General features: G+C 35.4%; 1 protein-coding gene across 1 annotated transcript in view; it reads right to left on the bottom strand.

Moving 5' to 3' along the window:
• Positions 1-26,977, bottom strand: part of Txlnb (taxilin beta) — a 40,707-nt gene extending 13,730 nt beyond the window's left edge. Inside the window, exons 1-7 of the mRNA XM_027938436.2 lie at positions 26,841-26,977; positions 24,213-24,662; positions 16,969-17,060; positions 12,767-12,937; positions 4,536-4,730; positions 2,262-2,381; positions 168-242 (exon numbers count right to left, since the gene is read on the bottom strand). Coding sequence (XP_027794237.2) covers positions 168-242; positions 2,262-2,381; positions 4,536-4,730; positions 12,767-12,937; positions 16,969-17,060; positions 24,213-24,648 — 1,089 coding nt within the window. The 5' untranslated portion in view covers positions 24,649-24,662; positions 26,841-26,977. The remainder of the gene's footprint in view (positions 1-167; positions 243-2,261; positions 2,382-4,535; positions 4,731-12,766; positions 12,938-16,968; positions 17,061-24,212; positions 24,663-26,840) is intronic.
• Positions 26,978-27,398: the final 421 nt, after the last annotated feature.

Below are 27,398 nucleotides of genomic sequence, written 5' to 3'. Positions count from 1 at the left end.
CATAATCCTATACTTTTATTTTTACTAAAAACAATAAATGTGAAGAGGGTATTCATTTCCAACTTTTGTCCCTCAGTCTCCTGTATTTGTGAAGTGTTCTGCAGACTACCTTTGGTCCCAGTCTCTTGGGACCAGCAAGGAGAGGACACCCAATGCATGTACTTCACCTGAGCCTGTAGCACTGTCTCTTGTTCCTTCAGCACTTTGGCCTGAAGTTTCCACTCTGCTGCCTGGTTCAGTAACTGTGAGAAGAAAGAATTTTAAAATTATCCTTTAACTGTAATTTGTATATAAAATTTAATTTCTGTCTTATTAACTCTTTCATGTTTTTGGAACTTTGTAAAAAATCTAAGAAAGCTAAAAGAACATGCTAGAGAGATTGTTTTTCAATTAAAAACTAGTGGTTTTAATAAAAAAAAAAGGGGGGGGGGGTCTAACTCAAGCATGAATCACAAAAAAATTCAGCCTCCCCTCAAATTCTGGAAGCTTTTCTAACAATCCTTTCCAACCATTACTAATCTCTGCTTGAGAATCTCCAGAACCGCCCCACCTGGGCATTGTTGCCAGTAACTGTTCCTTTGTATAAACTGAGAGTAATTTTCCTGGACCCTGTATCCCACTACAGCATGCATGATCCAGTATGAAATATATACTTGGTCTTTGTCCCTGGAGAGCTTGTAACATGCATCCAAATGTCCTAGAGAACATGTGAAAGGGGTATTCTTTCTCAGAGAATATGAGTCTGTGACTCTAATCTGTACTACAGCAAATACCCAACATGGTTTGGATATTGGTAGTCCATGGATTACATTTTAAGAAACAGAAGTTGGAGCTGTTGTTCTAAATCCTGCCTTCTGGGGGTTTACATAATCAGAAGCCTTATCACTCTTAAGAGAATATGGATTTCTGATTTGAATTATCCAATGACCACAAGGTTATGTTCTTCAAAATTTATCATTTTTGGTCATGTTTGATAATTGAAGTTATTTAAAAATTACCATTCTAACAAAATGAATTATCTTAAACTTCCTTCTTTCCCCCACAATGATACATGCTTTAATTCATACATTTGAAACATCTCTGACTATGATACACTGTTACAGAGACTTAGGCTTTTTGGGACAGCTGCAGGTTAATTTGAAACATATCTTTGTCACTTAGCAGCATGTGCCCTTAACAAGTTGCATATTCTCTTTGAGATTCAATTCTCTCATCTGTAGAATGATCTTACAGCTTTTGGGGAATACTTGGGGTTACTAAGATCAGTAAACATCACCATTCAGTTTTTCAACTTCAAATTATGGAGTTATCTTTGACTCTCCCCATATCTCATTGTCATGATCTTCAGGTCAGCAGCATTGACTGTTTATTTTTCATTGAAACAACTTTTATCCATTTCCATTCTTCCTCTTGGCTGCTTCCTCCCTAATCTAAGTCATCATGTATCTCATTTAGGTGCTTTCTTACTCCTCTCTAGTTCATTTTCTACCCAGGAGCCAAATTAATTATTTACAGATGCAAAGCAGACCATGTCACTTCCTTTGCTAAAACCACCATGTACTGGCCCATTATATATTTTCCAAGCTGTACAAAACTACACAATTTGACCCTTGTTTATCTCTGCAACTTCATTTCCAACCTTTCTCCCACTTATTCAACATTCTCTTGCTTCCCTGACCTTTTCCTATTTCTGGGGTATGCGAGGCTGGTTCCAGCAGTAGGGTCTTGTTAATGCTGCAGACACTGTTGCTGGAGATTATTCCATGTGGTGGCTTCTACCAGGCTGGGCTTGACTCAAGCATCTGGTGCCTCTTCCTGATAACCCAGTCTAAAGTAGGCCCCCTCTTTTCACCCCTCTCCTTTCCTCCTTATTTTCCTAATAGTACTTACTATTATCTGAAATTACCCTTCCTTGTTCATTTGCTTGTTTACTGCATGTCTTATCCCAGTCAGACTCTAATCTGCATGATGGGAGATGGCCCTTGTCTGTCTTGTTCACAGCTATATCTCAGCACCTAATATTATGCTCAGCAGATAATAGGCACTTGAAAAATATTTGCTGAGTATTTGTTGAGTGACTAGTTCATGTGAATAATAATGCAGTTATAGTGCCTCTTACTGGGCTAACCCATTTAGTTCTCCATCGAAGCCCAGGCTCTTCATCAGTCTAGAGCTCTTTGACCATTATCAAAACAACTTTCCTAGAAAGTCTCAGACATCAAGGTAGACCAGATATGCACACCGACTAAAAGGATAAGTACATATTCCTTTTCTCGTTTATGTTGCTCCTCTGCTTCCTTCATCATTTCTTGTGCCTGCTCAAGTTTTGCATCCACCAGCTTCTGCTGCAGTTCTCTGTGTTTAAATATTTTGTCCAGATGCTGAGCAAAAATAAAGTACACAAAGAAAGCTTGGTTTATTATTGGTGCTTAAAAATGGAAAATAGAAAAAAATAATTCACATGAATACTTATTCTTTAGATTATACTGTTTTTAAAAAGGGGAATAAATCACTAGCATCACTTAGAACTTTATATGTTAAGTGGTGAAGGCCCCCAACATTTGGCACTATACAAAGGAAGCTGCAAAAGTAAAGGGGTCAGAGTTCAGCAGTGTTAATGACTAAAGTTCTCAATATTATTTTTCTGAATTTGGTAACTAATTGACATGATATTTATTATGCTAGGCAGCAAAGATAATGATCTGTACTACAAAGGCTACAGCATATTAGTTGGAATTTTGACTCTTTCTATGAATATAAAATCTTTAACCACACCATAATAGTGCAGTTTATCATGGCGAATTCTCCACATTCTTGCATTCTTGTCTCAAGGGTTGTAAAAATGTGGTGGGACACCAACATGTGGTCCTAGGTCTGGGACTGAGGCTCAGGCCTCCTGAATTCTGCTCTGTTGCTGGTGGTGTTATAGTTTGGACCTGAAGTGTCCCCCAAAAACCCATGTGTTAAAGTTATAGTGCCTAGCTTGGTGCTGTTGAGAAGTTGTAGAAAATTAAAGTGGGGTCTAATGGGAGGTCTTCCAGTCATTGGGGGCATCTTCTTGAAGGGGTAGTGAGACCTCATCCCTTCTGCTTTCTCTCTCTTTTGCTTCCTGGCAAACCATGAAGTGAGCGGCTTTGTTCCACTGTACACTCCTCACCATGATGATGTGCTACCTCTCCACAGGCCCAGAAGCAATGGGGTCATTTGATTATGGACTGAAACCTCTAAAACTATAAACTTTTCTCTTTATAAGATAATTATCTCAGGCATTTGTTATAGTAATAGAAAACTAACTAACACAGGTGGGGATGGCAAGGCCAAGGGTCACAGATGAATTGATATGTAGATGTTCACTGCTCTCCATACCTTTTGATTTCTGGACTTGCTAGATAAAGAGAAGCTTTCAATTCTATCTCAGTGAGATGAGAAATTCTGGCCTTGGATTTTACATAGAACCAATCCCAGGATTATATAGATTATACCAGACCATTCCTATCTGTGGTCTCTATGAAGAGTATGGATATTTCCCCTTCATTCTTTTCCTTCTTCTTCAGCCTGAACCTCTATTATGGAGCAGAATTAATCTTTGTGATAAGATAAAATGGTAGCATGGCATTTTGGCTTATTGAGGAATTTCCTGATTACCTAACTGCTGCAACCATATGCTACTGGCTGTATTTTTTCTTGAAAAAAATCTTAGCATGTGGTTAACAGAGAGCCATTTTGACTATGTTATGTTACATTTTAAGGCAGAGATATAAAATTTGGTTGGAGTGGGGAAAGGAATATTATCATACTCCTGAGAGGAAATCTGAGTCTTAAAAACACATTAAACATTAAAATATAATTTGGGGTTAACAAAAGATTCTTACTGCCTTTCTAATGTAAATTACTAAAAGTCAAAGTCTTGGCTTTTGTGACAAGAAGGAATTTAATCTGTTTTCCATACATAAAATATAGAAAATATATTATTTTCTAGTGCATAAGAAAGTTGAGATAATTAAATGACATATTCAAAGTATAGTACTTAGTATACTTCCTGATATAAACTAAGCACCAAATGAATATTATAATTATTAAATTATTAATATTTTTTTTGGCTTGTGTGATATGTAAACTGTAGATCCTCAATGTACATGACATGGTGATTCTTAAAAGAGAGTGTATATATATTTTTTCTCCCTTGAGAGGATTTTTAAAGGGTTGATAAATACTGTTTCGATGGATGACTGGGCCCAAGCTTACCACTTTCTATTTACTGCCTAAACTTTGCAGTAATTACAGTTTTGATGAAATCCTATATGACTTTCAGCCAAGTATTTTGTTGTATCATCTGTCTTTATTTTGGCTAGCAAAAGAAATTTAATTCTAACTATTAATCAATTGAGTTGACCATAACATTCTTATTAACCAAGTTCCCCACCTTACATCCCAGATCAGAATATATATATATATATATATATATATATATATATATATATATATATATATATATATATATACAGTTCTTCTAAGCTGTTTAATGTAGTTCTTACCTCCTCTCTGAGCTCATACTGATCAATGATGCTTTTCAGTTTTTCTGCAAGCTCTGTGTTCTCCTGACAGAGCTTCATATTTCGCTCACTCTGCTGCTCTATCTGTGCCTGGATATCTGTCAGGGTAGTTTGAAAATGACTTGTGATCTCCTTCCTTTTCTCTTCTTCCTCACGTGCCCGCTGGAGGGTTTCCTCCTATGGAAAAAATAAAAATATTTTATTATGGTGATTTAAAGCCCTAAAGGTTTAAAGAACTCAGGACAAGGTCAGCCAAAGGAGACTAGTGTGCAGAGTAAGTGGGATATTTTTTTCTCAGTTCTCTACAGCTAAAGTTGCTTAGTCCTAAAATAAATGTATGAGCACAGGTTTCAGCTGTGAGTACACAGTCTTCAGAACAGGTGTTGTGAGGATCTTGAATTGAATTTGATCTTGGTGATGAATAGACTTGTTTTAAAGTTGATGGGTCTCTTGCCGAGTAAATGAACGGCAGGGATTTCTGACAAACACACAGCCACATGGTTTTGATTTCTTGGTTGTGGCCTGGAAAAAAGACCCCTTGGATTTACTGATTGATGGGACAGGTCATGGGTTACTTTAGTTTGGTACAGGAAGAAGAGCAGTAGATTTAACATTTGTCTATAAAAAACATGGCAAATTAACCACATATCTCATTACTCCAGTTTTATAAGTGATCACAATGTGAACTTTTTCTTAAGAAGCCTTTCATCAGAATGCTTAAAAATAAATTAAGATGAATATAGGTCAGTAGAGGCCATTTAAAAATATAAAAGGAAATCTTTCCAAATATACTAGATATTTTATTTCTGGAAGATCAATCATTCCATGTGTCACATGGGGTAATTTAAATGCTCAATGTAAATTTTGAATCCGAAAGTAATATTAAGTTTAAAATCTCTTTAATTCTAAAATTAAACCTATAATTTCCCTTTACTCTTTGTTAACATTGAAGAATTCGAAATTAAATTTTATATTATTTCTGTTCTTTTGTCCTAAATCAGAACTTTCTGTTTATTTCTAACCACTAACAGTGTGCCCAAATTCTCTCTATATCTGTATTGAGAATTATTTGCTTTGTGATTGTTTCTCTCATTCTTTTAGAATAAAAGGGTTTGATCTTGCTACATCATACCAAAGATAGAGACACACTGCTGACAAATGATACAGACATTTTAGGATTCCATTCAATTCTGATTAATTGTTAATATGAAAGCTTCCTTCATTGTTGGCAAGTAAAATTACACGGCAGTTATCTACCAAGTTCAAATTATATAATAGGAATTTTAAAAAGAAATAATTATTTTAGCAGATGTAATTGCATGAATCTGTATTTTGATAGAATAATGTGGTCAAAATAAATACTGATCCTAAAAATATATGCAGTTCATTTCATCTTTCTTTTACAATATTAACACATTTCCTAACTCTAATATAGCCATCTGAATAATAATTTATCCACATCATAAACCTGTATCAAGCAAAAACTTCTCAGGGATATTGTCGAATATATTTGTACTTCCTAATCTGAAGAAATTAATCATCTGAGATTGACTTTCCTGAGTTTTATATACTAATGTTTACTATATGTATTTTACTGAAAATGATTATGACTGTCAGTTAAGAGCAGTTGAATATACATATAACAGTGATTGTCACCTCATTGCTCCTTATATATTTACAAGTCAATAAGCTTTGAATTATAGAACTAAAGACTATGATCAGAATTCATTTGCATTTATAAATATCCCAGCCATATTCATTCCACAAATGAATAAGTAAATGAAAGAACCATCCCAGGCTACCCCAGAATTCTTGAGTTTTTCCCAGAAGATGGCTACTGAAAGAAAGTGCATTAAACACATGTCAAATCATCATAGCACTCCACAAATGGCATCTTGCATTTTTGTATTATATTGTTCTTCAATGAGACAAAAGTAAATCTAGGAAATCTTTTAAAATTTGAGTTTTTCATTGATTAATAATTTTCAGTCATTTGAACAGTGACTGAGATAAATTTTTTTTTCTTTATTAAGCACATTTTTTGAAGTGAAAATCAATGGTACAAATAAGTTTGAGGGACAAAGCCTGAAACAAACTTTGTAGGCCTCATTGTGTATCTTAGAACTAGTGCCATGCCTGGTTCATAATCCATAGATATGCCATAAATGTTTATTTAATGAATCAGTAAATGATTAATTTATGTACAGACATCTGAGTAGCTTTGACTAGTTGATTCCTATAGTTCTTTTCATATTAAAATTCTGCAAAATGCTGACAACAAGTGCTACTTATTTCTTTACCTAAATCATGTTCCTTAAAACATTCATCTCTTACTAAGAAGTTTTCAATATAGTTTGAGACTTAGATTTACTGCTTTAAACTTAGGTAGTATTTTATGGAAACAAGACCATGTCTCAGAGTTTTACTGGTCTTTTCAAAATTATTCTAAATTGTGAGATTTTATGTGTGTGTTTAATTCACTGAAGAAGGATTTTTTTTTTTTTTTTTTTTTTTTAGTGCAGGGATTGAACCCAGGTCCTCGCTCATGCTAGGTAAGCACTCTACTACTGAGCTACATTCCTATCCCTTTTTATTTTACTTTTTTTTGAGACAGGGTCTCAGTAAGTTGCTCAGGCTGGCCTCAAACTTGTGATCTTCCTGCCTTAGCCTCCCACGTAACTGGGGTTATAGGCAGGCACAACCACATATGGCAGAGAAACAATTTTAATAAAAAATAGTAAAAGTTCAAATTTATAGTGGTAGAAAGACCTGGTTATACATTCTCTTTCTATGTCTTCCCAAGCTTCTACTACATAAAATTTAGACTCAAGTACTGAGGCTGTCTCATTATTATGGTCAAGGAAACTCAAACCAAGTTGAATCTTCTACAGATACCAACTATAAACTCTGGGAAAAATGCAAGAAACAACTACTTAAAGGAACTGGAGGGTAAAAATTTATATATAATTTTAGTTTCATAGTTATTATAACTGTAAGCTTGAGGGAAGACTGTAGTTGACAACAAAATGAGATAGGAAAAACTTCCAGAGAAAGCCAACATACCATCTTTCGGGTCTGTAGGACTGAAGAGTTCTGGGCAACTATAGCCACTAAAAGGTGAGAAGGAGATTCCCAGGGAATAGAGAGGGACAACCCTAAATTCTGTAAATAAACACTGCCCAAATCTCTGAATGACCATGAAGTGTACATGTGCAGGATAGAATCAAAGCAATCTAGCTAAGGAAAAAAGAACTAAAATTAAATTTTAGTTGCTGTCCAAGAGGCAAAAGTATGTTTTGATTCTGACCAAATTAATTAGTTAAAAAAATAATTTACATTCTTCATAGGAGTATAGTAGAATCCAGACTCTCTACAATATTAGTCACAATATCCAGGATACAATTGACAATGACTTACATGAAAAACCAAGAAAAAAGTGACTCATTCTCAAAAGAAACAACAATCAGAGTAGGCCTGTTCTATAATGACTTTGATAGAGAATGAGCAGGGGAAAATTTTAAAGCAAGTATTAAGACTATGCTTAATGACATAACACTATCACAATGAATTTAAAAAAATGGAAAATCTCAGTTGAGAACAATAATTTACAAAAAGAACCAAGCATAAATTCTGAAATTAAAAATTATTAAATCTGAAATTTAAAAGTAACTGGATGGATTTATAGAATAGAGATGGACAAAGGAAAGAATCAGTGAATATGAAGATAGATCACTAGAAACATGTAATCTGAAGATAAAAGAGAAAAGAGACTCAAAGACCTGTGGGACAATATCAAGTGCTCTAACACCCATGAAACTGATCTCAAAAGGGAGGGAGACACAGGAGGGGCAGGAGGAGGAAGAAGAAGAGAGGAGAGAAGAGAAGGGGGAGAGAGTGAAAGAGAGAGAATGGAGTAGCAAAAAATATTAGAAGAGATAGTGACTGAAAAATCCCCAAATTTTGTGAGGAAAAATATATACAAAAAAACTCAGCAAATATCACACCCGATATATATGAGGAAAACCACTCCCAGACATAAAGTGGTTAAAGTTCTTAAAACCAAATAGCAACAGAAAGACTGTGAAAGTAGCCTGATAAAAGTGACATATCACATGTAAGGGAACAACAACCCAAATTATTATTGATTTCCATCAGAAATTAATGGAGGTTAGAGTACAGTAGAACAGTTAAGTAAGGATGAAATTTTTAAAAAAACATGAACAAATCCTATCAACACTGAATTCTATATCCAATGAACACTGTCTTCAATGATAAAAATAATGACAACAACAATAACAAAACATTTTTAAACATAAAAGACTAAGATAATTGATTGCCAATAAGATTATACTATAATGAGTAGTGAAGGAGTTCTTCAGGCTGAAAGAAAGTGATAATAGAAAGACAAGAATGGTAAATGTGGGCTGGGGATGTGGCTCAAGTGGTAGCACACTCGCCTGGCATGTGTGCGGCCCGGGGTCCAATCCTCAGCACCACATACAAACAAAGATGTTGTGTCCACTGAAAACTAAAAAATAAAAATATTAAAAAAAAAAGAATGGTAAATGTCTAAGTAAAGAAAAAAGACAGTTTTTGCCTTTAACTTTTAAAGGAATATATACGATGGTTAAAATAAAATTATAACATTGTCTCATGGGCTTTATAAATGTATATAATGTGTGTGTGTGTGTATATATATATATATATATATACACACACACATATATATCATAGCTTAACATAGTGAAAGTAAATGGACATATTTAGTTGCAGTGTTTCTACATATTATTCAGGCAGACTATAAAAAGTTAAAAGTATAGATTGTAATTACAGAGCAAGTACTGAAGATAAGTGCAAAGAAACCCGGCACAGTGTTGCATGCCTGTAATCATACCTACTCTGGAAACTGAGGTGAGGAAGATTACAAGTTCAAGGCCAGTCTGGACAATTTAGTGAAACTCTATCTCAAAATAAAAAAATTAAAAGGCGTGTAATTCAGGTAAAGTGCCTGGGTTCAATCCCCAGTTCTAGGAACAAAAAAAAAAAAAAAAAAAAAAAAAAAACTGCAAAAAGGTATAATTAAAAAACACAAGAGATAAATGAAAATGTTTTCAAGAATATTCAAATCATCCAAAGGAAGGTAGAGAAAGATCAGAGGAACAGAAGACAGATGGCAAGTACTAAACAAATAATATAATGGTGTCTACAATTTTATCCAGCCACATCAGTATTTACATTATATGTTAATGGGCCATTACTTTAATTAAAGTAATGAATGAAAAGAAGCATGGTACCTACAACTACAAAGTATATCTATAAGACATGTACTTTAACTTATAGACCCAAGTTGAAAATACAGGAATGAAAAGAGATATCCCTGGAAAACAATAAAAGAACACTAGAGTTGCTAAGAGCCAAGTATATGATGCATGGCATTTTTGGTCGAAAGGTGACGCCAGCTAGCCATTGAGATGATATGATTATGTTAAGATTTGCATTCATATGGATATTGGACTCCTGCTGTTCACCTAGGCCGGCTACGGGACTCCTGGAGAGTTCCCATTGGTTGGGGAAGTACAGTAGGAGGGAGTTCCGGGGGAGGAGCTCTCTCTGTGGTCTGGGAGGAGGCCGCGTGGGTGGAAAAAATCTCTGCCTGGGCGGTACCGGACATTGGCGGCAGTTTCAAAAAATAAACTTTGTTCCTGCTTGAGTGGCTCGTGATTTTGTGCCCAGCCAGACTGCGGCATAGAGTGGCTATACTGATATCAGATAATATAAATATCAAGATGAAGATTATTACCAAAGGACATTTTCTAATGTTAAAGTGGTCAATTCATCAAGGAGACAAAATATTCATAAATGTGTATATATCTAATATAATTCTTTGAGACACATGAAGAAAGAATTAATAAAGTTAAAAGTAGAAGACAATTCCACAGAGTAGATTTTTGACAACTATTGCTCAGCAATGGGACAAAAATTCAGAAAAGACATAAATGACCTAAACTTAATGGTTACCTATGGGGTGCTACATTAACATTCAGTACTCATAGTATGTTCATCAATATAGACAGAATGATGGGCTATATAAATTAAATAATACTTGTAAGTAACCTACAGGTTAAAGAAAAAAATCAGAAGGGAAGTTAGAAAATATTTTGAATCTGCATCCTGATTTTGGCACTGAAAATATTCATGACCTTGGACAACTGATTTGGATTGTTAAGTCTCAGTTTCTTCATCAGTGGAGATATTAACTTTCACAGCATTATTGGTGAAGATCAAATGAAAGAACAGACATAAAACACTTAGCACAATTCCTGGCATAATAAAAGTATATAATTTCATTGTCCATGATTGTAAGCCATGACTGAGGGTGTTCAGGCATTCCTCTAGGGGTTTCTGTTATTCTATCATTCTGCCTTTGAATGTTCCCCAGAGGGTCCAAGCCACATAATTCTCTCTTTTAATCTCTTTCTTGATACATTTCTTCACCTTATCTGATTTAGTTGTATCTCCTCATTACATGACTGTACTGTAAATTGGAAGAATTAATGTAAACACAGAATACTATTACTGGAATACATATATTGACTTGAAGATTGTTATGGTTTGGATATAAGGTGTCCTCCAAAAGCTCATGTGTGAGACAATGCAAGAAGAGGTTTAGTTATATCTCTTTGCAGTATTATTTTTTTTCCCCTAGAACTGGGGATTGAACCCAGGCACTTTATCTGAACTACAGAAGATTTAGAGGAGAATGATTGGATTGTGAGATTCTTAACCCAATCTGTGAATTAGTCCCCTGATGGGATTAACTGAGTGGTAACTGCAGGCAGGTGGGGAGTGGCTGGAGTAAGTGGGTTATTGGCGGGGGGTGTACCTTTGGGGGATATATTTTGTGTCTGGTGAGTGGAGTCTCTCTCTGCTTCCTGATCATCATGTAAGCTGCCACATTCATCTGGCATGCGGTGCTGTCTTACCTTGATCCCTGAGGAATGGAGCCAGCCTCCTATGGACTGAGACCTCTGAAGCTGTGAGCTCCCAAATAAAGTTTACCCGCCTCTACAATTGTTTTTGTCAGGTGTTTTACTCACAGCAATGAAAAAGCTGACCAAACCTAGGATAATGTTCCCATCTCCAGGCCCCCATCTATTTTAGGTTTCTGATAGTCCTAGTTCAATCATTGAAAAGATGCCAGAAGCTCATCTCCTCAGACCTGTCATTTGAGAGTTAAGAGTTCATCACACTGGACTTCCATTTCCAGGTATCAAAAACAATTTGGAGTACACAGAACAACTAGTCTTTCCTTCCCCCACCCCCCAACTCATTGTGCAAACTAAACAAGGATTTTTATGTCTTTAGTTCTTAAGGTATCTCCTTTTAAACACACTTAATAATAACTACCTCACAGGAACATTGGTGTCTAATTAATTACTGTTTGTTAACTGCTTTGGGATTTTCCTCTGGAAAGGGAAATGTGGGTACAGACAGTACTATCATCGAGAGAGCCCTGCATCGTGGTTTATTGAATGGAGGAAGTGTCTGCACATAATCGAATTAATCACACTGCTAGGGGCTTATGCTGTAATTATTGAAACCCATGAAGTCTGAGGAAAGTAATCAGTCTATTATTTTGAGATTGAATAATTAAATCCAGAGCGCCTCAGTGTTTTTCCAAGTATCTTCTTTTTTCAGTTGACATTTCGGCTCTCAATCTCACTTATTGTATCAACTAGATTTGTGTCTATTTATCTCATGTCATGCAGAATTCATTATAAAATAAAATGAAGAATTTTTACAAATATTTTAAAGTAATCTAGGACTACCCCCCCAAAACAAAACAAAATAAAACAATATCAACAAAAAAATTCTCAACCTAATAAGAAGGTAAGGGAAATAGCACTTATTGAGGGTCTGCACTGTGTTATGTCTGTGAGCACCACACACATAGGATCTAATTTTTCCCCAAACACATGGTGAAGCTGGGATAATCACCATTTTATGGGTGAGGAAACAAGCACAGGGAGGTAAAATAACTTATTGGAGGTCATAAGCGATCAAACGGCAGAGCCAGTATTTGAACATACTGCTCTGATTCTAAGACTCATGCTCTTTTCACAAGTAGTAGTAACTGCCCATGTCAATGTAGCCTGCAAGAAAGTGTGTCATTCTTTTTTCTTTTTTTTTTCCTAAGCCAGTGTGACACATACCTTCAGTGTCTTATTGTGTCTCTGCAGCTCTCGGCACAGACTCTCCAGTTTGCTTCGAGCCAGGATAGCTCTGCTGTGTTCGCTTTGTAATTGGTCCTTTTCTTTCTGGATTTGCATCTGTTTCTTTTGTAGGACCTTTAACTTCTTTTGCTCTGTGCGATGTTCATCCAGCTAGGCATGGGGATACGCATGAGAAAGAAAATAACAGAAACTGGGTAGGAATGCTTTGCAGTTGATAGAAAAGGATAAAATCTAGAGACCATTCTGTGGTTGTTCAGAAACTTTTTTTTTTTTTTTGCTATTATCTGTCCCTCTGGAAACACATGAATTTCACAAATGTTGCCTTTGTAATATTTGTAGATATAGTGTTTAGAGCATATTTATGTTTTACATTACAATTAGTAGTATCTTTTTACTTTGAATTTTTTGGTAGTCTAAAAATATTTTTCTTGAGTTTATTTAGTGATGCCAGAGACAAGATAGAAAGACATATCTCAGAATCTGGAAACTGGCAGAATTCATAGCAAAACCTGTATTCATACAATGGTCAACAGTTTGTCTGCTTGGATTATATTTCATTTTTCACAAAACAAACTTCCAGTGCTATTTTTAAAATAGGAAAGAGAAAAGCAGTCTTCTGGTAAGTAGAAGATAAAGTTGTCTTCTTTATAACTTTGGACTTTGAGTGTAGGAAGGAGAATAGAAAGTATCCCTCAACTACCTAAGGACTGACAGTTTTCCACCATAGCATTGGGAATAGCCAGTGCACAGCTCAACAGCATGAAAGGCAAGTTTCTGTAATTTACCCTGCTCCCCACCCATCCCTGCTCACCCACTCCATGCCTACTGAAAACACATCATGGTGCATGTTATTTGCGAACCCAGGTAAGCTCTTCTCACCCCCCTCTAGAAACTACAACTAAACTACCAGGAGTGGCTTGTGAAATGAAACCAGTTTACCCCCTGTTCTTTTCATCTTGGAATGGTAAAATTTTAGATAGGGTTGACAGGTGAAATACAGGACACTCAGTTACATTTACATTTCAGATGAATAAGGAATAAGTTTTTAGTATAAATATATCCCAAATACTGGTGGGATACACTTTTGCCAAAAAAAAAAAAAATGTTACAAATGAAATGTAAATTTAACTGTGTGTACTGAATTTTTACTTGCAAAATCTGGAAGCATTATTTTGGAATCCTATCTCAGTGGAGGAGTATGGGGACCAAACTCTACAAGCTACCAGAGAGAGACTAGCTCAATTGGTTGAGGGCTTGTCTCACAAGCACAAGGCCCTGGGTTCAATCCCCAGCACGAGAGAGAGAGAGAGAGAGAGAGAGAGACTAGCAGAGACTAGCAGATTCTAGGAGGATTCTAGGAATGTCAATCTGAAACTGACCATTGGTGTGGTCATGTTGAAGCAGCATCCCTTTTTCTAAAGATCATTGCTTAGTTAGACTCAGTTCTCTTAGGGTCTGAATAGAGTTTAAGCTAGGAAGGTACTAGTCCTAATAATGACCTTGTTGGCTAGCAGAAAGGAAAAGCCCTGGAGAGCCCTTGGTGCTTCTAGACCCCAGCTATTCCTGGTGTCTCAAAGAGCTTGACACAAATGGGTACAAATTTCACACAAGCCATGATCTGTGCCTCAGTTTCCCTCTTTTTAAAAGACATTTGTGTTTTCTGAGGTACATGAACAGCACTCTATCACAATTTCTTCCGTTTACATTTTGATTTTTCCTCCCTTTCTCCTCCTACATTGAAATAACCATCTATAAACCCTCAGTTAAGCCAAAGATATGTGTATTTGATGTTCTACCTTCATACTCATGTGCAATTTCTACTTAGTAGTGGGAATTAGCATTGGAAAAACACAAGAGCCATGCTACTAAAAATACTGATTGCCGCCTTGGAAAGGCAGTGATCTTCTATTATGTTTCTCATGCTAAACTTCTGTTTACAGAATAGATGTTGTACTTTCAGGTCACACCATTGTTATTAGACAGTGGTGAAATTTCCCATGCTTATATTTAAATTTTAAATGACATATTCTTCCTTTAAATTTATATATTGTTATTATTGTCATCACCATTATGATTTAGACTACCTTTTAAAGGTTAAATCATATTACAGGGCTTCTCAGCTTCATCACTATTGACACAATGATCCACATAATTTTTTATTGGGCAATATCTTGTCCATTGTTGGTGGTTTAGTACCATCCTTGGCCCCTGTGCACTATATGCTAATAATTCTATCCCCACTTTGACTTTCAAGTCTATATTCGGACAGATGCCTGTTGTCCCTTGATGGACAAAACTTTCCATTTGGAGAACACTGTCCTAATGTGGCTTTATGTGAGTGTCAGAAGGAAGGTACCCTGCATGTATTTTTTAAGCTGGAAAAGAGATGATTTGTGCTCACTCATTGACTATTTACCATTTTAGTTATACTGCAAGATCATACAAATCTAAAATTTAAATATATTTTACTTTGATCTAAGTGAAACTTCTTTTTAATATAAAATCTCTTTCTGATCTTTTTTAAAAAATTTAGTATGTGGATAATTTTATTGAAATAATTCAGATTTATGTGAATGCATATGAATGCATGGAACTTCTTAATAAATGAAAGTAAACATATTGCAACTAAGTCAACCTTAGCTAAATGCTGGGTTTTGTGATTTAACAATGCACCTAAGCATGGTTTTTCTGTACAATCGTAACAGGCATATAGGATTTTATCTGCAATCTCTCTCTTTTAAAAAAGTAAAATTAATACCAAATGCTAAATTAGAATTGCTTTAATGATGTTGTTTTAACTACCTAAAAGTTAAAAAAAAAAAAACTTGCAGAAACTGTTTTTCTTAGGCCATTTCTTAATTTAGTCATGTGTCCTTATTTATTAATGAACTTACCCTTATTTATTAATGAATACAATGGTGGATAATATTACAGGATTCAGGCTATAAGGATGAGTGAACTAAAGTATCAGTTTGATTCAGAGCTTTGAAATTTATGATTTATTCCATGTTAACAATGATGTTTCAGATGTTTTCTACATTAATATCCAAATTAATGAGCAAGGAAATAGGCTTTCTTCTCCAAGTAAAAAATTAAAATTCTTCATGTTTTTTCCATCCTGAAAAAGAAATGTAATGAATTTTGGAGAGCAAATTTTTTCCTTACTCACTTTTTCTGGGAATGATATTTGGAGTTTTAAAGTTTGTTATAGGAGAATAAACAAATGCCAAAGTATAGTAATTAAGGTTTGAATTGAGTTAGATTTCCTAGCAAATAACCTCTGTGGAGATGACTGCTTGACTAGGAAGATGAGTGGGTTCAGGTGGTCGTTGGGGCCAAGGTGAACAACCCTGACTCGTGGAGGAATCTTGGTCAGGCTGGAGAAGTGATTCTTCTCCAATACACTACTGTGGTAATGCAGCACTGTAAGTGACATCCTGTGCTGATTCAGAATGCAACCCAGTAAAGCCAAGTACAGAATGGGGCTCTAGAAACCAAACAAGAATGGCCTTGGTATGAGTAGGTAAGTTGAAGGGGCAGCCGGGATCTATTTCTTTCTAGTTTCTTATTGAAACTAGAGATATTGCCCTCACTGAGCCCTCCTCTTTTCTCTTATTGGCCAGTTCTAAAGCCTGAGAAGAAGATGCCATTCAACAACTCTTGCATAACTTGGTTTGGCTTCCCTTGATTCTGGGGCCCTGTTGAGAGGAAGGCTGCCAGGGGAGGACCTGGAAGTAGGCACAGAACAATTCTTATGGAATGACTACTTTGCTATTGTAGGGGAGGAGAGAAGAAGGAGAAATAGAGAAATGAGCCATACCAGACAAGAGTGTGCCATAAACTGAGGGGTAGCATTAATTCAACTCTCTGCCTTCCTTCCTTTGTTCCTTGGAGATATGACTGAATAATAGTTTAAGATTTATTTATCCTTATGTTGAGTATATTTCTGCTTTATTCTAAAGTTTAAAAGAACTTAAAAATATCCATGATTTTCAATTATCTGTACTTTTCTCTCATTCCCAAAATTATGCACATAGGTGAAGGTAGATTCTGATTCTATCCTTTTTCTTTCTTTTACTGTTATTTATCAATTTTTCTTTTCCTTAAAAAATTCTTCTTTTATGAATTTTAGTTTTGATATTGCTGATCAAAAAAAAAAAAGAGCCAATCAAAGATCTTACCAATTCAGCATACTTCTTGAGTAAAAAATCAAGCTTTTCTTCAGGTGTCTGTAGCTTGTTCAGATTTTGCATTAGCAAGTTGGCTTCTTTGCCTTAAAAAAGGGCATAGAGGAGTGTTACTTAAAAAATAAGTGTTGAGCTTGTAGTCAGTTGATGTGGACTGGTATCTCAGATTGGTTACTTGCAAGTTACTACCAACATTGACCAAGTTACTAACCTTTCTAAACCTCAGATACAATTTTCTTTCTTTTTTTGGGAGGGAGATATTGGGGATTGAACTCAAGGGCACCAGACTACTGAGCTACATCCCCAGCCCTATTTTGGGTTTTATTTAGACAGAGGGTGTCACTGAATTGCTTAGTGCCCACTATTGCTGAGGCTGGCTTGAACTCATGATCCTCCTGCCTCAGCCTCCTTTTCCTATACAAAAGGATGACACCTACCTCATAGAGTGAGGATTATGATTAGCTGAGAAGTTTATGAAAAATGCGTGCTACAAGTTCATGTCATGGTAAACTCTCAATGTTTGCTATAAGAATAATGCCCAAATTTTCATCTTAAGAATTCATTCTTGTTACTTTCTGCCTTGTATTCTTAATATTCAAAAGACACATTATGTATCAAAATACTGACTTATGAAAGAATAAATCACCTATTTTCCTACTTTCATAAGAAAGAAGCAAAACAACAAGTCAAAATTCCTGGTTAGCATGAAAAGGCCAGTATCAACACATGGAATTGCTAAAATTACAATTAAAAGCAGAGAAACTTGACAGTGTAGTGTGCTCATTTACTGACCCCCGTCCATATTCTTTTAGTATCCCTTTCTCCTCTATTTGCTCACAAACCTGTTCTATGATCATATATCCTATCGTATGTAATGTAAACTCTAATCATATATCCCACCAAACAGAATAAGATCAAGATAGAAGGAAAACATTCGAAACATGGAAGAACTTTTCCACAGTTGTTTTTTTGTCTCCATGATTCTGGACTTGGGCTTCTCAGGCTTTCCTTTGCCCCACCCAGGCCTTATTAATCTCTGATGGCAGTTTCATTTTCTGCTCACAATTGGACTTGGTGCTACATTTTAAAACTAATCTGTCCATGATTATTTAACAGGGATTCTCAGGGTTTTCAAAGTGGGGTGGTCAAACCAACCAATAGAGCCCATGTTTTCTGACACAAATTCACACTAGAATGTTAACCAATTTTGACAACCTATTCCTCAAGAACCGACATTTCATCTTGGCTAGAATATCTGCTTCCATACCGGACAGGCAAATGTGTGATGGAATTAGGGTTGCCAAGAGGAACTATGGGCATGGAATATGTACTAAAAAATTATTAACTGTTAACCTGAAATTCAAAGTTTACTGGGCATATTTTATTTTTATTTACTTAATCTGGCAACCTTACATGCAATTTAAGAATTTTAGGTCTAGAAGAAACTTCAAAGAGTATCCAGACTAACTGGTTTACTTTTATTGATAAAGTATCTAAGACTCAGAAAAAAACCAAAGTTATATAATTAGTGCTGGCATGACCAAGGCTTGAATCCAAGGTTACTCTTCTTGTTCTAAATCACTGTACTCCAATGGGGAATTTGGATTCTAGGGAAACCCAGAGAAATAAAAGAAAATTCTTTTGAAATAAAGAAAAATGACCTCATTCCCAGCCATTAGTTTTTATCTGTCTTTGCCCAGTGAATTAATTCAGATTAGAGACACAGCCTAAGACAAGGGAGAAGGTGTGCGAGAGTGGGGCCTCTCATCTCCTCATTTATAGCCTGTGGCATGATGCTTTCCTTTGCAATTGATAGTCACTGCTGCCGCACCCCTACTGGATGCATGATTTCAGTTACTCCTCTAGCATCTGGGATGATCTGCACCGTTGACTTTAGACCAGGAAATTGAACAACTACTCTCCGGGTTATTGTTACTCATTAAAGGCAAGTGATTACAGTAGATCAGGCCTAGCAGTGTTTGGCCAATGGCAAGTGCTCAGTAAACATTGATAATAATAGGATAAAACAAAGCCAACTATCTCACACTGGTATCATGTGAATACTACAACTAGAGGAAAGACAGGTCTTATTCTCACCTGTGACTTTCAGTGTATGCTGGGACACCTCTCATTTTGAGTACTGACAAATGAAATCATTACTTGCTTTATTTGGTGGAGTTAGAAACAATTGAGTAAGTCCAGTGGTTCTGTCTCCCCATTAAGAATCTCTCTCCTTAGGTTTTGTTTTCAGTAGCTGTACAGACAGTCTATTGTTGCTATTGTTTATTTAACCTTTGTATTCATTAAGGCCCTTTCTGCTCTAAAAGTCATTATTTTGTATAGGTTAACATTCAGATATATCAATACACCTTTGAAAATTATTCTTTCCTTTAACAAAAACAAAAAATTCAACAAATTTGAGATAGAGTATGTGCCCAATTTATAAATTTGTGACATCAGAGACCTTAGGTTTTAAACTTGAATTGTTTTTGTTTGACTAGGATATTGTGTGCATAACAGAGGAAGAGGGGAATAGCTAGAGAATTGCTTATCCTCTAAGAAAAGCTATAATTACATTCCCATGGAAACAGGGTCATTTGCTGACACAGTTAGATACAGAGCAAAAACAACTGACTTGACTGTGAAACATCGTATCAGGAGGGGGATCACCTGCCTCCTCTTTGATGTGTCATTCCACAGCAAGCTTTACTTCTTCCCCATTACAGCTGGGGAAGGCATATGGCTACCACACTGCAAAAGGCTCTGTTTTGCCACAATAAAACCCACTATTCTATGTAATTAATATGCACCAAGAGGAAACATAAAAATTAAAATTAAAGAGCAGGAAAATCATAACAAAGAAAATGCTAGGTTGGATAGAAGTCTACATGAAAGTTGAACCACCTGGGCAGCTAGAGTGTCACATGTGGCTGTGGTCACTGGCACAATTATACTGGAATATGAAGGTATTATTTTCACATCAAAGAAATTAAAAATCTTAAATTAAGACAACTGAACCAGCTGTAGCAATGTGGGCCAGAATTTTTCCTGAACTTCTAGCATAGTAATGATTGTTTATACTAAATATAGTGGACAACTTATGTAGATTTGATGTGTTCAAACTTCCAAAACTATGTTTTGTCTTTTCCAAAATTATTTTTTTGATCTTTGGGACCAAAATTTTGTCTTGAATACATATTTGTGTGCCTTTGTATCCTCTTCCTGGTTTCCATATGTTGTGATCAAAACTTACAACAGTAATATTATAAACATTCTTTCAATGTTAGACCCAAATTGACATTTCAATATTAATTGTCCCTAATAATATAATTTTAAAAATAACATATGTAAGACAAATAATTACTGAGCATCTATGCATATCTTTTCAAGGAAATAAGCTTCATATATCTAGAGAATAGGAAGGATAATGTAGTTAAATTCACACCGGACTAAAAAGAGGAGACATGAGTTCTAAAACTGACTCTGTCATTGTTGAGCAACCTTTCTTTGCATTTTTTACACCCTCAATTTTCTTGTTTATAAGATTAGTGGGTTAACTCAATGGATTCTGAGTTTAGTCCTAGAGTAACCCCCCCTTTTTTTGTCATACTCTTAAACTCTCTGCATTTTAATTTCCCTGTGTATAAAATTAGTTGACTAGATGGATTCTGAGCTCAGAATGGACCTGTGTATCAGCTTTGTTTTTCTCCCAGGTTTATACTTAAAACCTATGACTTCCTAGTCAGTCAGTTATAACCAAAGTATTAGAAGGTATATTATATATTATGATTGTCTTAATCTTATTATTTTGTGGTACTTTTGCAGTCCATGTAAGGTTGTCAAAGAAATGATTACTAAATCACTATGACCCTGAAGGGTGGGGTGGGGAAGCATGGGGGATACTTTAGATGTTAACAAGACACTTGTGGAAACTTTAACATAGTATCATATAATGGGGAATCTTTTTGTTTGTTTGTTTGTTTTTCTTTGGATGCCCAAGGGAAAGAAATTCTACCAGCTAAAGGAATTTTTAAATGCTCCCCAACTGCTTTAATGTGGGTGCATTGACTGTGGAGAATAAGCATCCTCTATGGGAAAAGCAAGTCCTTTATGTTTGGCTTTAGACACATTTCCAACTTACTCAGGGTGTCCTGGGGTAAAAAGGTCTTGCTGGTTTAATAAGTTTAGGAAATGATGGAATCTGTGCCCATCACTATTTGGGATTTTCATTGTGTATGTGTATATCGGAGATCAGAAAATTCTGGCATTGAGGAAATTGTTTAATTTTGTCTGAAAAATCATATATCTTCCAATAATATACTTTGGAAAATTTTGAATTATGGAGTCAGGACATTTTAGTGTGTCAAAACTACCAATAAAGCAACTAATATCTGATAATACTATAGTTAAAGACTTTAATTAAGAATGAAAGAAAAGTTTAAGGGTAGATCTTTAAGTATGCATTGAATGACTTATTAAAAAGAAGTTTTAATAGGGCTGGGGTTGTGGCTCCATGGTAGAGCACTTGCCTAGCATGTGTGAGGCACTGGGTTCGATTCTCGGTACCATATAAAAAATAAATAAAATAAAGACATGTGTCCATCTATAACTAATAAAAATATTTTTTTAAAGAACTTTTAATAAAAAGGTTCTAGAAGAAGACTACAGCCAGAACTTTGTTTTCTCTATTAGGGTAGAGGAATCCCTTTTTGGAGCCATAGCAACATTGCTTCTACATCTACTTGTGTCAAAATTGTCATGGTGCCTTGGCCCCCACATTGGACCTTCCAGTTCTAAATCTCAGAATTTTGACCAATTCTGCATTTGGTTCTAATGCAAAGTTAAGTTTGAAAAACCATTGATATAGAAAAAGTGCAGCGTCATTTAATTGATAAGCATTTAAGAAATCTCCTAAAATAAATAACTGAAATAAGTTTAAAGTGGTTATTTTTAGTATAGGTTTGCCTAAAAGTGTCATAATTTACTAACAAAAATAGTACTGTGTTTGACAAAACATACAAATGATGTTGAATGGGATGGCACAGAAAAGTGCTTAGCCCCACAAGGGTGATTAGAGTGTGTCTCTGAGTCACAAACATTGATTCTAGTCAAACACATTCATTTGGAACTTGGTAACTTGTAGACAGTGCAGTACTAGAGAAACAGAATTTTTCTTATACTAAAAATAAAAAACAAAAGCATTCTGATTATTTGGTAATTGTAAGATTAAAACAAATTATGAAATAACTCATGGAATAGAAAGAAGAAGCCAAAATTGGATACCTTGAATTTTATCCCTATTCATGTTTTTCCGTCAATACAACACACACACATGGATTCCTATGTAAGTTTTAGGATGATAAAACAAATGGTTAAGAACTATTCTGTTTAGGAACACTTGAAATTGTTCAACTCTGGGATGAGATTTTGGATACGGTTTTATGGAAACTTTAACAATGACTAATGCAAAGGGACATGTCTAAGATGTTCTGATTAGAGAAAGAAAAAACTGCTCTATACCACAGTGTAATTTTATTATATTTCCCTATTTTCTAAAGACACTGGAATTCTTTCCACCTTATACTTTGGAACTTGAAGCTATTTTATTTTAAAGGTATTTTTCTGGATACTTTTCATCTTTATGGTGAGTGGATCAAGTCTGTCATTAGAATGTATCTTTTAGCACTTCTTGAAAGCTTTGCAACAATGAGTTCAATCATCAAGGAGATCCTTCTGCAAAGGAGATTTACTTTTAAGTTTGCAGATAATAATTTGTTATTGGAGTTTGAACCCATTTCTAAAAATGCAGAAAATTTAGTGGCAAATTAAGGAAAGTGAGGCTAACTCTACCTGGGCACGGCATAAGAGGTGGCATTTGTAGGAAGTGTTCCAGTGAAAATCACCAGGGAAGACAGGAAGAGGGACTTTCCATGTGCAGTAACTAACATTCTTTCAGTACATAGCTATAAAATTAGCACTCTTATTCTTCTTTCACAGCTATCTTAGGTACTATCAATCCTTCATGCTCTTCAAAAAATATTTCCTTTCCCTGATTTTGCACTTATCCTATGTAACAATTAGTCTACATGTCTGCTTTCCTCTCTATACCTAAATATCCTTGACCAAAAGGCCATGGCTTATATATTTTTGTGTACCTCTCACTGTGCCTCATAAAGACCAGGCATTAAGAAATAAATATTCATTGAACAAAAGAATTAATAAGAGTTCAAGTATATATTTTCTGCAGTTGTTGACAAATGCAATTGATAACATTTCTGGTGAATTCTATGCAGTGAGAAATATTTTATATAATAATGGAACACATACTACTAAGTGATCTAATTGACACTCATTTTATATACAAACCTATCTATATTGTAATGTTTTGCTTATATCTAGACTCCACTAGTTTTGCTTTAAACAATTTCTCTCTCATTCATTCATTCATTCTTATAACAAATATCTATTGAACTTAAAATGTGTCATCCTCTGTTCTATGGAATATGCATCCAGTGACATCAAATACACATACACCCTCTTGAGACACTGCTTTTGAGACAAAGATCTAGTAAGGAGGAAATACATTAAGCAGATAATTTAAAAAATCATTTCAAATACCGATGAAAGCTATGATGGAAAGATACATAGTACTGTAAAGACCCAAAACAGTTAAGAATTTATCTAGTGTTGGGCTAAGGAAATGCCATTTTAGTGGTGAATTGAATGATGAGTACGAGTCAAGTGCCCAAATGGCTGAATTGGGGTGGCAGTGAGGAATGTGTAGAGATTTTTAGGTAAATAAAATTGGGATATGTACAGTCCCTTGGGGAATAAAACATGGCATGTTCAAAGAATTGAAAGAGAAGATCAGAATGATTGCAGGGAGAGTGGTAACAGGGTCATAATATTCAGGTAGAGGATGCTGAAGAGGAGCAGAGGGATGTGAGGTAAAGCTGGGACTGCTTGGGGTTAGATAATTAGGGCCTCAAAAAAATCTGTTATAAATTTTGGTTTTCTCCCTGCAAGCAATAGGAAGCCATTGAGACAGAGAGTAGATATGTAATGTGTTGAAAAATTTACTTGTGCTCTATTGAAGGGAAGTGACTAGAAACTTTAGGAAACTCTGATGGAAGGTATTCTGGTAATCCAAATATGAGATGTGGCTTTTAATAAAGGTTGAAGGAAGTACCCTGTTTTAGGAATAAATAAAAGTCATGTATTAGAAAATAATTACTTGCCTAATCCTTTTAGGATTTTCTTTTCCAATTTTTGCTCTTTATTGCCAACAGGTTCTTTGACTATGGATGGTTCTTCAGAAGCAAGGGGTTCTCTTTCAGCCTCTTCATTGGTTTCCTCACAGTCCCCATCCTCATTGTCAGGTGCCTCTGCATTTTCAGGCTGCTCCTGTGTTTTGGCAGAGCCTTCTTTTCCTATTGTACTGGCAGCAGATCCATACAAGTTAATGATGTCTTCCAGTTGTCGATTCAACTCTTCGGAGATATCTTGAGCTCCCTTTACAGGGTGCACACTTGTTGCCTGCTCTGGTTCTTGGAGTGAGGTTGAGGAATCCTGACCGTTTTGCTTCCCCAGGCCATTTTGATTAGGTGATGATGAACTGTCTCCTGGCAGAGTTGACTCTTCAGTTGAGAGCTGTTCAGAGTGATTAGTCTCCATACTGGAAGTAGTGTCTAGTGGTAAGGACAGTTAGGTTTTACTTATTAATCCAGTTACATATTAATGGGCAGGATACTTCCCAAATAGGTACCAACTAATATGTTTTCTAAGATATAAAGACTGTACTTTAATAAACTATTGATATCACAATTAGTAAAGTAGAAACAACGGGAAGCCCTTTTTCAAATAAAGTCACATTACCCACATATTTTTTGTTTGATCTACAATTTTCTGTAGCATCTCTTATTATTGATATTAACTGATTAATTTGTGCTGTTGATTTTTGTATTATTTGACATTTTGCTTAGGCCAATTTGTATCATGATTTTCTTATATAATTCTGTATAGAGTTACAATCGTTGAAGATACAGGATATATATGTTTTCCTTCAAAGTTAAAATTGTCAAGAGCCATTGTTCTTATTAAAATTGTTCATAATAATAACATCCCTAAACTCTATTTTGATTTGTAAGTCAAGATTTGATTAGTATGCTTTGATGTGAATGCGTCACTATGCTACTATAGGAGATATTTCTTGGTTTTCTAGTATATGCTTTTTCCCAGATGAGCAGCATGCAGTTATCAATCAACAAAACACTTTTGGAAGATCAAACTAGCATTGCTATTGGAATAAGACAGGGAATGAGGGAAGGTATACCTAAACCAAATAATATGGAAACATAATGATGCCTATATTGTTAATTTCTTACATTTCTGCAATATCCTCTTATTCCACTCTAAAAATTTGACTTTTTTTAAAAAAGAAAATAAATTACAACTTTATTTACTAAGTAATAAAGCTCTAGGAAAATGTAATATTTTTAAAGAAATAGCAGTGCATGATAAACAGGGAAGAGATGAACTAGAAAAATAATTCAGATATAATATGGGCTGTTTGGGAACAGGCATGAAAGAATGGGCTGAAGATTCTAGAGATTCTGGCCACTATTATTTTTAGGGTTGCAATAAATTTCACTTAGTCCTTTAAGCTGTGGTGCATTTTATTTGTAAATAATATTTAATAATGAAGATGATAATTAGCAGTATAAAACTATGACAAGATTCTCACAATTCACAAGTTTTGCTATTCTGTTGGCAAGAAAATAAAAACAAAAACATACTATTCTCTAAACAGCACAGCTTCCTTCTCCTATTCTCAGGTGAGTAGACATCAAATGCTTGGATGACAATGGGAGGGGAAATTTCAATGCACAGACATTACCACCCACCTATGGCTCTCACCAAATACCCATTAACTTAGAAGGAAGCAAGTTCACCAATTTAATTCATCAACTTGATTATCAAATTATGCAGCCAACAGCTTCATTGTCTTGTCACTGGATTTTTTTTTATCCTGACCTCCACTTATGATGCACATTAATCTATATATAACGTGTGCCTCCTAATCTTGGAGAGATACACATAGCACCTGCTGTCCAGCCAGAGCTATTTTAAGTTCTTCTAAAAATGAATCGTGGCATTTAGCAAGTCATCCTTGAAACCCAAGAAAATAATTTTTAAATCAATTGAAATAGTAAACATTTGCTAGTTTAAAGCCATATGTGGCATTTCAAGTGTTGGGAAGATTATTCTAGGATGAGATAAATCTAAAATAAACCAAATCAAAGTTTAAGGCAATTACTTTAAAACTCTGTCCATATAATTTTACTGTGATTAGACTACATGCAAGTGTTTTGTTTGTATTTGATTTATTCATTTACCAGATACCATAGTCATTGAGGTTTTTAATACTTAGTTCTGTGGATATTTAACTTTAAACTCCTATTCCATATGTATTTTAAAACAGAATACTTGAGTTATTGTAAGCCACAAGACAACTTAATCCCTAAAGAGGCCTTTGTGAAAACACAGTCAAAAAATTTTGTTACTTTTAAATGATCCTTTTTATAGTAACGTATTTTAAAACAAAGAAATTATTTCTAAATTTTATCTTCTATAAACTTTATGGGCTCCCACCCTCCTCTGAGAATTTTTCACTTGTACAGGCAGTCCCAGCAAACTATCCCACACACCATGCCTTCCTGAGCCACACATTTTAATTATTCAAATACAACAATGGAAAGTTCTTCAACAGTTCACTGGCAGACTCAAAACTGCAAGTTTGGAACACCACAAACCGCACCCTTCATCTATCTTCTCACAGGGCCTGGGGGAGTGTTTGTCACACTTACCAGAAGGCAAGGAGCTAAGCAGGAAGAGAAGAGAGAGGAAAGAGGGAGCAAAAAAGCAAGTCGGAGCCGCAGCAACAGCAGGAGCAGGCAGGCGGGTGGCATTCTTACAGGGCTGAGAGAAACCACACACACACACACACACACACACACACACACACATATAAACACACACAGCCCACAAGCACAAGGAGGCAGCAGGAGGGGGTGGGGCAGGGAACATGAACATCATATGACATAGTAAGAGAGAATACGAGCAGCTGGTAGAACTTATCAGGCTCTCCATGTTTTGTTTTTTTAAAAATTTAAATCCTGCTTAGCCCCCTAATGAGTGCAGTTTTTCACCATTGTCATTCTTTTGGATAGAGATCAATTTTTCTTATTTCTTGGTTTATCTCCAGTGTGGTTTATGAGTCATCATTTTTTTTTCCTTCTGGGGCTAGCCTAATTAGTGTCAGGTTTCTTACAGAATCATGGAGAAAGAAAAACAGTGGCATAATAAAAAGGAAGTGTCGGAGCCACCTGAATTCTGGTGTCAGTGGTATATTTGCAGAGTTTGAA

The sequence above is a fragment of the Marmota flaviventris genome, chromosome 6 (assembly GCF_047511675.1).
Source record: "Marmota flaviventris isolate mMarFla1 chromosome 6, mMarFla1.hap1, whole genome shotgun sequence".
Taxonomy (NCBI): domain Eukaryota; kingdom Metazoa; phylum Chordata; class Mammalia; order Rodentia; family Sciuridae; genus Marmota; species Marmota flaviventris.
This window is presented reverse-complemented; position numbering and strand designations above follow the sequence as displayed.